The 13,574-nt window shown below is 42.5% G+C and overlaps 1 protein-coding gene across 2 annotated transcripts in view; it reads right to left on the bottom strand.

Annotated features, from left to right (window-relative positions):
- CORO2A (coronin 2A) overlaps positions 1–13,574 on the bottom strand; it is a 192,696-nt gene that overhangs the window by 74,908 nt on the left and 104,214 nt on the right. For both annotated transcript variants that reach the window (XM_044271266.1, XM_044271271.1), the window contains one exon: positions 4,164–4,364. In XM_044271266.1, coding sequence (XP_044127201.1) covers positions 4,164–4,364 — 201 coding nt within the window. The remainder of the gene's footprint in view (positions 1–4,163; positions 4,365–13,574) is intronic.

The following is a 13,574-nucleotide window of genomic DNA, read 5'->3' as shown; positions in this document are numbered from 1 at the left end:
ACTGCATAAAAGTAAATGCAGAGGGTTCCCTGCATGGTGCAAGCCACTCATAAGCCTCAAGAATAAGAAGGTAAATGCACACTTCTGGAAGAACATTCTTTGGACAGATGAAACCAAGATCAACCTCTACCAGAATGATGGAAAGAAAAAAAAAAGTATGGCGAAGGCATGGTACAGCTGATGATCCAAAGCATACCACATCATCTGTAAAACACGGCAGAGGCTGTGTGATGGCATGGGCATGCATGGCTGCCAGTGGCACTGGGTTCCTAGCGTTTATTGATGATGTGACACAGTACAGGAGCAGCCGGATGAATTCTGGGGTTTTCAGAGACATACTGTGTGCTCAAATCCAGCCAAATGCAGCCAAAATGATTGGTCAGCGTTTCATAATACAGATGGACAATGACCCAAAACAAAGCCAAAGCAACCCCGGAGTTTATTAAAGCAAAGGAGTGGTATATTCTTAAATGGCCAAGTCAGTCACCTGATCTGAACCCAATGGAGCATGCATTTCTTTTTTTAAAGACTAAACTTCCGACAGAAAGGCCTACAAAACAAACAGCAACTGAAAACCGCTGCAGTAAAGGCCTGGCAGAGCATTAAAAAGTAGGAAACACAGCGTCTGGTAAATCAGATTTTTTTTTAATATAATATGCTTTTTGAGGATAATGTATTACCATCCAAAGATTATTCCATCATGAAATAAAGATTCGTTTTTTAATTATGTAGAATAAAGGCTGTATATGTTTCATTTTTTTTTGTAAATAAATTGCATTAATCCATTCAATGTCATGCTCTTCCAGAGGTCTTTGTAAGATTATTGGGCAGTTTCTCTGCCTACAAGATATTATCACAGATGCTTGGTTTACTTTTGCAGTTCTCAAAACTGAATTTGACTTTAATTCATATGCAAATGAGAACTCGCAAATGCCCAGGGGCCCCGTTCAGTGTGTAGGTGCCCAGGCTGCTCTGCCTTCTTTTCACTTTACTCCTCCCCAGCCTCTGCCTTTGCCCGCCCTCCAAGTTCGGACCTATCGATGAGGCAAGAGACTTGGAGGGCGGGCAAAGGAAGAGGCTGAGGAGGAGTAAAGTGAAAAGAAGGCAGAGCAGCCTGTGCACCTACACACTGAACGCCGCCCCTGGGCACTTGCGAGTGCTCATTTACATATGAATTAAACTTTGTTTTTCCTGCTGGTGCAAGTCTAAAGAAAAGAACAAAGGTACCGTTACAATCCTGTATGTGCTACAGAGCCATGTAAGCGCTGTATATGGCCATATAGAGGTGACAGACTCCCTTTAAGAGAACCTGTCTCTATGAAAATGCAGTGCAGACATATTATAGAGCAGGTGAAGCTGAGAAGATTGATATAAAGTTTTGTGGGAAAAGATTCTTTAAAACTTATATTTTAGACATTTATATCTCTGCTCTTTCTGAACTTAAGACCACCCTATCATCCATCAGTGGCTGACCGATATCTCTGTATACAAACTTACACATGGAATGCAGTTTACTGAATCTTTTCACATAAAACTATATATAAATCTGCTCAGCTCCTCCTGCTATATAACATGATCCCCGCAGATTGCACTGCATTTTGTGGTGACAAGGTCTCTAACTGTACAGTAAGCCTCACTAGGGACTGCTTTATTCTTCTCTTGAGAGAGAGGTCTAGATAAACATGTAAACAGAGGAACATTGCATTGATTTGTAAAAATGTGAGGAGCCCTGACCAGCTATACTACTGGGATAAAATAGGAGAGGTATGGTGCTCTAACTGAGTCACCATCTCTTACTCTTCCCTAGTCTGATAAAGAATGTTAAAGGGGTTATCCCATGACTAATGTAATAAATGAAAACCTGACATCATATAGTAGATAATCTATTTCAAATAAAACTAGAACCAGCCCTGTACCTCACATGGATCCAGAGATCTCACCATTCATTGCTCTACTGGATTTATATCAAGCTGGCAGCTCAAGGGGACGTGTCTTTTCTGCTGCAGCTCATGAGTCGTGTCCATGGTCTCCCTATCACAGCTCAGAAGGCAGTTCAAGAATGAAACTGAGCATGTGCGGCCGTCTCAGTGAGCCGGACAAAGAAATGAAAAAAAAAAAATGCAGATGGTGCTATACAGATACATTTTATTGAATAACTCAGTGGATATTATACATTTTTAAAGTACATGCAATTACAAAAGTATTCAGAGCCAGGTGCTGGTTTGAAAACTGTAGAATATTTTTTTATTGGACAACCTCTTTAAGTGAGACTCCCAGCCGTGCTAAAACTCCAAACAGAGAGGATGTTAGACTGGACAGTGTACTAGTACACATTGAGTAGCTTCTTCATTTTTTTCTTTTGACTCATTATTATTGGGGGAGCAAATTCACTATGTAATACCTACTTTCTTTTATTATAAAACTAAAAAAAAGAAAAAGAAAAATTTATTATAATAAAAAATAAAAAAATAAAATGTATCCTGAAAACAATCCACCCATTTTTTCTAAGTTGTTAGCAACTTTTTCTTTAAGAGTGTCTTGAGGATCCTGCTATTTTACTGTAACTAATGCCATGTATCCCCAGATCTAAAAAAAAAAGTCAATCAGCTTCATAATACAATAGAAACACATTTCAAGCAGTCCATGCTTGCCATCACCTCCCCTCTCCTTTCCCTAGCAGTCCTAGTGAGGTGCAGGGGCACCTCATCTCCTTCCCCCATGTTCTCTTTTGGGATGGACCCTTTTATGCCTACTTCTTCTAATCAGAGTTACCAGGAATGCAAGGGTCTCAAAGCAACACCCCAAGAAGTAAAATATTGGCATGTGTCCCCTGTGCGAGTTGTCAGTGTGTGTGCGCATGTGCCATCTGTGTGACCTGTGTGTGTCTGAGCATGTGCCATCTGTGTGAGCCTCTATTATGTGCATTTGTCTCCTGTGTGAACTGTCGGTGTGTGCATATGTCCATTTTGTGAACTGTCAGTGTGCGCATGTGTCCCCTGTGTTTGTGTGTGTCATCTGTGAGAGCTTCTAGTATGTGCATTTGTCCCCTGTGTGAGCAGTCTGTGTGCATGTGTCCAATGTGTGAACTGACAGTGTGTGCATATGTGCCCTGTGTGTGCACATGTGTCAGCTTCTAGTATGTGCATTTGTCCCCTGTGTGAGCGGTCAGTGTGTGCATGTGTCCAATGTATGAATGGTCAGTGTGTGCATGTGTCCCCTGTGTGACCTGCATATGTGTGCATCATATGTCCATTGTGTGACTTGTGTATGCGTACATAATGTGTCCACTGTGTGAGCCATGTATGTGTGTTTCATGTGTCCTCTGTGTATCTGTTCCTCATGTGGCCACTGCCTGCCGTTATTATGTCCTATAGTAGATGCAGAGGTAGTTGGGGCCAAGGGACTTAAAGTTATGAGATTGGGTGGGAGATTATACCCGATAGGGAAGGGGGTGAGAAAATGAATTTGAGCAAGGGAAAGAAGAAACAATTTGGGAGGATGGGAGGGAGATTACTGTAGGGGACTCTAAGAAGGGAGAGAAATAATCCTTAGATAATTTTGAGGGGGAAAGACAGTTTTCAATTTGTAGCGAGAAGTAGGGGACTGAGGGAAGAGGGTATAACTGCAGGTTCAGAAAACAGGAAGATTGGTAAGTTTATTTATTTTCTATTCTTAAAAATTGGTTGTGACGGGTGGACACATCCTTTAATTTTCTTACTATTTTGTTAGTTTTGAAGGGCACGGTGGGTGCGAAAATAATGACTGCACCCCTCCCTAGCAAGACAGCAGTAGAATCTCTCATCCCTTTACAGAATTTTATAGAAATATTTAAAATTTTGCACGTCTTGGATTTACTTGTCTATTTAAAATATTACCTCCTAATTAGTGGTGAACCTGGCAAGCGAATAGGACTGTGCTGCAAGTAACTAGTAGCACAGTTTATTTGTATGGCAGAAATGATGGAAAAAACATTGTATTCCAATGAGCCACGTCCCTGGTAAGCCAAGGGCCCAAGCCACAACATAAGCAGTGTCCCTAGAAAGCATTTTCAGATGTTGGAAACGATGACTTATACAAATAGTTTGGTGAGGTTAGTTGCCATCATCAAATTTACAAGAATTATAATTAAAATGATAAAGCTGCTTAAACAAGTTACTTCATACCTGCTGTATGGGTATGACAATGAAGGCTCCTCCACCTGCACATTCTGTCACCACAGCAATGAAGTTTGGGTTTACGGCACAGAAATGGTTGTCGTGTACGCTTCTTGTAATAGGCACATTGTCGTAGCAGCTTTCCTTGTTAGCGGGCTTGCCAAAGACATGACGGTACTTAGAGCTTCGATACTGAGGCTGCCATGACATCTGTGGGGAAAAATAAAATTGTATATCAATGTTAAAACGGAATATCAATCCTGTCAAAATCAGCTGTTCATTCTATACATGCATGGCTCTGGAACATAAGAAAATTAAAGGGCATCTGTCAGCAGACTTGTACCTATAAAACTGGCTGACCTGTTACATGTGCACTTGGCAGCTGAAGACATCTGTGTTGGTCCAATTTTCATATGTGCCCGCATTACTGAGAAAAATGAGGTTTAAATGTATGCAAATGAGCCTCTAGGAGCAACGGGGGGCACTGCCGTTACATCTAGAGGCTCTGCTCTCTCTGCAACTGCCGTGCCCTCTGCACTTTAATTGACAGAACCAGGCATGCATGATTTTTACTGCCTGGCCCTGTCAAAGGGCAGAGGGTGCGGCAATTGCAGAGAGAGCTGAGCCTCTAGGAGTAATGACACCCCCATTGCTCCTAGAGGACCATTTGCATATATTAAAATGTAATTTTTCTCCTGCGATCAGCTGTTTGAGAAGGCAGCCGTGCTCGCAGTAGCACCCATGGCTCTCTTGCAGCTTGGCCTAGGCACAGTTCAGCCCCATAGAAGCGAATGGGGCTGAGCGCGTTATCCTGCACAGCTGCTGTACTACGTACTGTTTGGTAAGCTGCAAGTCAGCCGCGGCACTCACTGGAGCACCGCTGCCTTCTCAAACTGTTGACAGCCGGGGTCCCGGGTGTCGGACACCAACCGATTAGATACTGATGCCCTATCTAGAGGATAGGATATCAGAATTAAAATCTCAGAAAACTCAGATAAAATTAGCCTCAGGTTACAACATTTTCAACAAAGAAACTGGGAACTGAAATTAAAATAAAATGCCAAACAGTCTGTATCTGAGCCACTTGCAATTGTCATGTAAAACGTCAAGTCCAGCACACAGTGTCTCTGTTAAAAGATCATTTAATAAAAGTCCTTTAAAAAATATATATTATAATAATAATTACACATACCATGAATACAGATTGGTCCGTGCCTTTCAAACTAGATGGTTCTTAATCATGGCAATGAGGGATAGGTCATGATCTGGTACTGTACTCATGGTATGTGTTTTTTTTTTTTTTTTTTTTTTTTTTAACAGACCTTATTAAATGATGATGTTTTAACAGAGACACCGTGCTGAACTTCACCTTTTCCAGTGCATATGTCCTGTGGCTGAGGGGTTGAACAGGGTGTTTTTTGTATGCTTTTTACTTGCAATTGTCTCAACGATCTAGACAATCAGCATGAGTATCTCACTAGTAGTGCATGCAGCGATTCTGTGTTACTGCTAGGTTTGTACTGCTCTCTACCTGTGCTAGGATGAGCTGCTCCTGTATCACCAGGTTAGGACCTCTCCATTTTATTTCTCTGGGATACTTAGGGTACGGCCACATAAGGTTTCTGTATGCAGTTTTGGAATCCAAAATGAGGAGTGGTTTATAAAAGGAGATAAAGTATAAAGGGTAGATACAGCTTCTCTTTGTTTTTTTTCATTCACTTCTAGTCCTGGATTTCAAAACTGCATGCAGAAACCTGACCGTGTGGCCATACCTTAAGGCCCTGATTTACTAAGACTGGCATTTCATACGCCAGCCTTTGCAATCAGAGTTAGGGTCCATTCACACGTCCGTTTTTTCTTTCCTGATCTGTTCCGTTTTTTGCGGAACAGATCAGGACCAGATCTGGACCCATTCATTTTCAATGGGTCCTGGAAAAAAATCGGACAGCACAATGTGTGCTGTCAGTATCCGTTCTTCCGTTCCGCATGTCCGTTTAAATATAAAACATGTCCTATTCTTGTCCGCAAAATTCAGATCCTGGTACAATACAAAGTCAATGGATCCGCAAAAAAACAGAAGACATTCGGATGTCATTCCGTATGTCATCCGTTTTATGCGGAATCCGTTCCTGGAAACACATAAAAAAAAAAAAATTTATTTTTTATTTTTTTCTTTCAATTTTTTTCAAAGAAATCCAAACAACTTTATTTGATTATTGAACTTTATACATGTTTCCGTTTTTTGCGGATCCGCAAAAAACGCATGACATACGGAAACATTTTCAGGAACAACGGATCCGCAAAAAAACGGACCGAAAATCGGGATATAGGAAAATACTGACGTGTGAATGTAGCCTAACTTGTGCAAGATAGGCCACTTCCTTTTGGAGCATCTCCCATCCTAACCTGCGCCCCATTTCGGATATCTACACTAGCTCAGAGCTGGTGTACATTTCAGCTATAATTGAACCCGATTTTCTGCTGTAAATTACATTAAATATGTTGGACCAACCGGCCCTTTCATGCAACACCCATTTTTGGTGTAAAAATAGTAAAGTCACATTTTTTGGGGGGACAAAAATGAGCAAACAGCCCATGATACACCAGGACCCTGAAGTTGCTCCTGTCCTCTACATGGCAATTTACAGCTTCCAGCAGCTATTTCTAAATTTTTATGCAAGGAGTTTTTTTTAGATGTTATCTGCTTATTCTTCTTTAAATATTTTTTCTATTCTGAGTTCACATTTTGGAGGCATCAGAACCAATTGTTATTAGATTTCCATAGAGTCATGCATGGTATCAAATGACATTATTTCTTGTAATTTACAGTATTTCCTAGAAGAAATATGTAATGTACGGTAACTTGAGAGAGCACAGGTACAATGTAACATATCAATTCACTGTGAAATAGCAGCAAGTCTAGGTACCTCTCTGTGCTGGGTGAAGCCGACAGGTCAACTTTATTCTACTATAAATTTGTACAAAAATATCCCCCGTGGCTTTCAATTCTTGAAAATCCTCAAAAAGCTCTGCAATTGTTGTTGCCGGTACAATAGCATACAGTATTGGATAAGTACTTTTTATTTTTTCAAGCTAAAGCCAGAGGTGGAACATGAACATGGAAAATATGTAATTTAACGATTTAGGCCTCATTGACTCTCGTGGCAAGATGGTCAGTGGTTCTTTAGTGTTTCGTCCTTGTGTATATTTAGCCCTCACTGCATAATCTGTACACCACGGACACTGCTAGGTTGAAAATTATTTTCCAAGCATATTTTAGCAATGATACGTGAAAAGCACCGACCCACAGTCTATGGAATACACATTAAAGTCAATGGGTACATTTGCGGTCTGGAGATCACGGACAACACATGTCCAGGACTCACTGACGTGTGAAATTTTAATGCCAGTGGGTGAGGGGTAGTTAGGCAGACTATGCTGCTGCCACTGAAGGAGGTGGGGTTAACAGGACAACACTGCTGCCAGTGGGGGAGGGGTAGTGAGGTTTGCAATGTTACCTACCGTGGGTGAAGGGTGGTTAAGCAGATAATGTTGCTGCCAGTGGGGGAGGAGTGGTTAGGGGGACAACATTGCCAGGGGGGTTACTTTGTGCTGCTGGGGTGGTATTTTGTGCTGTTAAAGAGGCATTTTATTATGCACTGTGGTGCTTATTTGGTTCTGCTGGGGAGGTATTTGGTGTTGTGTGGTGGTATCAGATTCTGCTGGGAAGCTATTGTGTGCTTTATCATGGCATGTGGGGATGTAACATACAGTATGTCCCCAACAACATAATTAGGCAGTTTATGTTCCACTTTTATTTCCTTTCTTGTATTCATGGTTTACATAGGCGTATGGGCAAATAAAGCAAAATTCATTGCAATTGGCATTGGATACCACTAATTGTATGCGTATCATATGTGGTATACTGTACAGTATGATGCTACAAAACAGTGCCATAATGATCGCCTAAAAACACTCACAGTTGACTAAATAATAGTGCTATACAGTGCAGCAAAGAAATATTAAATATGCACTCGCACAATTTTCTTTATTCCCTAACCTGTTAGAAAGGTATATGATGTAAACTGTAGTGAAGGTAATCTTACTGGTGACTGTATTTGAAAGTTACAATCTCCCTTCTGATCCTCAGCTGTGTCATGAGACCAACACCGTGATCTCAAACTTGAGAAAGGACAGTCAGTCAGTTACTTTTAATTCCTATGAGACTGACATGGAGGCTCCAGTAGGAATACATAAAGAATCTGACTTCCTGTCCACACATGGACATGCTGTGTTATTCGAAAACTCAGAGTGCTGGTCACATGAAAAAGCTGAAAATCAGAAGAGAGGGGATAACTCACAAATACAGTCACTGGTAAGAAAATTACCTTCACTACAGTTCATGTACCTTTCTAACAGGTCTGAGAATAAAAATTCTTGTGGGAGTGCTTCTTTAATGCCAAGCTATCTGTGGTGGCTCCTTCAGCTACTGATCTTACTAATAGATTATTCACCTATTCACTTCCGTTTGCAACTATGTGCAAGCAAAGAAAAAGCTGATTTGAGGCTCTTTTTTAGAAGTCCTGGGATACAACCATGTGACTGCCACCCAATGCTTTGTTATCCATGCATGTCTGCATATGCATACATCACTGGCTGCGCTTGGGTACATATGTAAACATATGTAAACCTCAGAGTCATGGCTAATACACTCACGTGACCACTAACAGCCTAACGTCACCTGCAGTTTAAATGGGAGCATAACCGAAAAATGTAATGTATTAGATAGTATGTGTCACACTGTTAAGAGAGCCGCACATCCACTTTATACCATTTTGCAGACAATAAGGTAATAATAATTAAAACACTGTTAAACAATGTTCATATATTTAATATTGTACCTTGTCCCTGGATTGCACGATTAGTTCTGGCAGCAGAGAGAACATACCTAGGAGTGGTGTGCTTGTAAAGCAATCAGACCTGTGACCGCAGCACCTTTACCCAATACCTCACCTCTAGTTTTATCTGACACTTTAGCTCTTCCCAGTCAATCTAGATCATCCCATTCACTGCTGCTTCTTCTCCACATTGCCATAGATACAACATCCAGCACTACAGCTGTTCTGAAACTACAACTCCCAGAATCTTACCTTCACTTCTAGGAAAGTTACAAAAACAGCCTAGTAAGTGTGCATGCTAGGAGTTGTAGTTTCACTCCAGCTGGAGTGCCGAAGGCTGATGATCCCTGATTTAAGTTCTCTTTAGGCCTCTTTCACACTTGCGTTATCCGGATCCGGCGTGTACTCCACTTGCCGGAATTACACGCCGGATCCGGAAAAACACAAGTGTACTGAAAGCATTTGAAGACGGATCCGTCTTCAAAATGCTTTCAGTGTTACTATGGCACCCACGACGCTATTAAAGTCCTGGTTGCCATAGTAGGAGCGGGGGAGCGGTATACTTACAGTCCGCGCGGCTCCCGGGGTGCTCCGGAGTGACGTCAGAGCGCCCCATGCGCATGGATGACGTGCCATGCGCGTGGGGCGCCCTGACGTCACTCTGGAGCGCCCCGGGAGCCGCACGGACGGTAAGTATACTGCTCCCCCACTCCCCACTACACTTTACCATGGCTGCCATGACTTTAGCGTCCCGGCAGCCATGGTAACCATTCAGAAAAAGCTAAACGTCGGATCCGGCAATGCGCCGAAACGACGTTTAGCTTAAGGCCTGATCCGGATCATTGCCTTTCAATGGGCATTCATTCCGGATCCGGCCTTGCGGCAAGTCTTCAGGATTTTTGGCCGGAGCAAAAAGCGGAGCATGCTGCGGTATTTTCTCCGGCCAAAAAACGTTCCGTTCCGGAACTGAAGATATCCTGATGCATCCTGAATGGATTTCACTCCATTCAGAATGCATTAGGATAAAACTGATCAGGATTCTTCCGGCATAGAGCCCCGACGACGGAAGAAAAGAACGCAGGTGTGAAAGAGCCCTTAGACAGGACAATTCAGCAGGCAATTGTCATTCCTTATTGGCAATCTCCTGCTCGTCAGCGAGAGAGAACGCTGGATTTACATGCAGCGATCTCCTGCACAGTACGAGAAGGAATGATCGCTAAAGCCATCCCCATACAGACTCGTTTGCCCTACACAAACAATCCAATTACCCAATGAATGAGCATTTTGATCGTTCATCAGCGGCACCTTTACACATCCAGATAATAACTAACGATTCCTATGAACGCTCGTTAATAGACTATCTGCCAGATTCTTGGGCCGTGTAAATAGCCCTTTACATACTATAAGATTAGTACATATCCTATTTCAGTGGATCTTGTTCCTTTAACATGTACAGATAAACTAGCAGACTATGAACGAAGCAGATGCTCCTGATAACTGCCGGCCGATCATCAGCGGAGATGAGGGCTGCATTTACATGCAACAATCACCTCCACTGCATGGGGACACGTGATCACTATACCCATTGCTTGTCCCCACAGAAAATCATTGTTCCAGCACAACTGTCTGCTACATAGGAACTATGATTTTTGGTGCCAGCAGAAAGACATGATCACCCAATGATCGAGTGTTTGTGATCACTGGCACCTTCTACACAGGCAGATTACCAGGAACAAGCATTTATACAAATGCCCATCCCTGATATCTTGCCTGAGAATCGATCTATTTAAAAGGACCTTTAGGCCTCTTTCACACTACCGTTTTTTTTTCCGTTTTGCGGTCCGTTTTTTGCGTTCCGTATACAGAACCATTCATTTCAATGGTTCCGCAAAAAAAACGGAATGTGTTCCGTTTGTATTCCGTTTCCGTATTTCCGTTGAAAGATAGAACATGTCCTATATTTGGCCGCAAATCACGGTCCGTGGCTCCATTCAAGTCAATGGGTCCGCAAAAAAAACGGAACACATACGGAAATGCATCCGTATGTCTTCCGTTTCGTTTTTTCTGAACCATCTATTGAAAATGTTATGCCCAGCCCAATTTTTTCAAGGTAATTACTGTATACTGTATATGCCATACGGAAAAACGGAACGGAACGAAAACGGAACCACAACGGAAGCAAAAAAACGGAACAACGGATCCGTGAAAAACGGACCGCAAAACACTGAAATGGACATACTGTAGTGAAAGAGGCCTTAAAGGGGTTGTTGACATAAGCTCCCCTTCACTCATTTACCATGTATGAGTGGAGCATCGGAGCATTTCTTGCATGGCGCAGGGCAAAGGCTTTTTCTTTACTACCGGTGACGTACCAGGCTTTACACAGGTATCCTAGGCAGAGACTTCAGCCTAGCAGTGAGCCCGGTGATGTCACCGGCACAATAGGGTGATCTTTAGTGCCGCCCTAGGCGGTTTTACAGGCTAGAGCAGTGATAAAGACCGCCCATTAGTGCCAGTGACCTCACCGGGCTCACTGCTAGGCGGAAGCCTCCGCCTAGCTTACAGAGAAAAGGCCAGGTACATCACTGGCAGTAAACAAACAGCCCTTGTCCTGCACTATTCAGCGCAGGGCAAGGACGAGCATCAGACCAAAAAATTATCATACATGGTAAATGAGTGAAGGGGAGCTCTGAACCCGGACAAACCCTTTAACCAGTTCCAGACAGCCCATAGACAATAAACATCTGGGCTGTCGGTACATATCTCTGCACTGCTGTTTTAAAACGATTGCAGCTGTGAGCTAATTGTGCAGCTACAGGAGCCCGTTGTCAGGGACAGCAGTGCTCCCCATAGAGGAGGCAGGGACGGTGAAAAACTACTGCTGTATACACAGAGCTAGTTGGCAACACAAAAACATGATTAAAAAAAATAAATAATGCTTTGTGTTAGGGTCCATTCACACGTCCGTTTTTTCTTTCCTGATCTGTTCCGTTTTTTCAGGAACAGATCAGGACCAGATCTGGACCCATTCATTTTCAATGGGTCCTGGAAAAAATCGGACAGCACAATGTGTGCTGTCCGTTTCCGTTGTTTCGTTCCGCATGTCCGTTTAAATATAAAACATGTCCTATTCTTGTCCTGAAAAATCGGATCCTGGTACAATACAAAGTCAATGGATCCGCAAAAAACGGATGACATTCGGATGTCATTCCGTATGTCATCCGTTTTTTGCGGATTCCGTTCCTGGAAACACATAACAAATGTATTTATTTATTTATTTATTTTTTATTTTTTTTCAAAGAAATCCAAACAACTTTATTTGACTATTGAAATGTATACATGTTTCCGTTTTTTGCGGATCCGCAAAAAACGGATGACATACGGATGACATACGGAAACATTTTCAGGAACAACGGATCCGCAAAAAACGGACCGTTTTTCAGGATGAAAAAAAACAGGACGTGTGAATGGACCCTAATTGTCACGGACGGTGTACAGGAAACAAGACAAAGCAACATGCATATATGACTCACTGGATCCAAAGCTAAGGAACCAAAAGGGAGACCCCTGCACAAGACCTAGCACTTTCCCTGGCTGCTCAGCCTATGCAAAGATCCCAAAGGTGGATGGTTGCATATCCACGCACCTCGACTATATAACCCCTGAACACCCTACAATAGTGAGGGGACACGACCATCGGCTCCCTACACCAGACACGGAGGGAGTCAGGGTCACCTGGGATCCAGCAAACAAAATAACAGATAAATGTACAGCACTTAACTTTGTAGCAGACTGGGAAACAGGATCAGCATGCACACACACTCCAGGAAGAAGTATAAGCCACCCAGTAATGCATTATGGGGCGGAATTTAAAGGGATGCAATCAGTCCAACTACATGACAGTTGAGAGAGGCTAACGAGATGAGGAACTGAACATCACAACAAAGAAAACTCAAGGAGGAGGTTCTGAAAGGCTTCTGTCAGAGCTTCTCAGCTGTCTGGTTGTGACAGTAATGCCTCATTCACACGTCAGTATTTGATCAGTGATTTCCATAAGTGATTGTGAGCCAAAACCAGGTGCAGCTTTAAAAAAACAAACAAACACAGAACAGGAGCAGATCTTTCCCTTGCACAGGAACATATTTTCTTTCTGCCTTTGTTCCGTTTTTTTTTTTTGCTGACCGTATGCGGAACCATTCATTTCAATGAGGTCCCCCCCCCCCCCCCCCCAAAAAAAAAAAAGTTTACGCATGTCCGCAAAAAAATAAAAATAAATAGAACGTGTCATATTATTGTCCGCATTACGGACAAGGATAGGACTGTACTATTAGGGGCCGGCTGTTCCGCAAAATACGGAATGCACACGGACGTCATCCGTATTTTTTGCGTACCACAAAATACATATGGACGTTTGCATGGGCCCTTATACCTTAGGATTGGAGCCTCCACCGACATATCTTTAGCTTACAATCATTGATGGAAATCACAGAAGTGTGAATGAGGCATAAAACTGAAAACAATA

The sequence above is a fragment of the Bufo gargarizans genome, chromosome 1 (assembly GCF_014858855.1).
Source record: "Bufo gargarizans isolate SCDJY-AF-19 chromosome 1, ASM1485885v1, whole genome shotgun sequence".
Taxonomy (NCBI): Eukaryota; Metazoa; Chordata; class Amphibia; order Anura; family Bufonidae; genus Bufo; species Bufo gargarizans.
The sequence above is the reverse complement of the archived record's forward strand: the minus strand, read 5'-3'. Positions and strand labels throughout refer to the sequence as shown.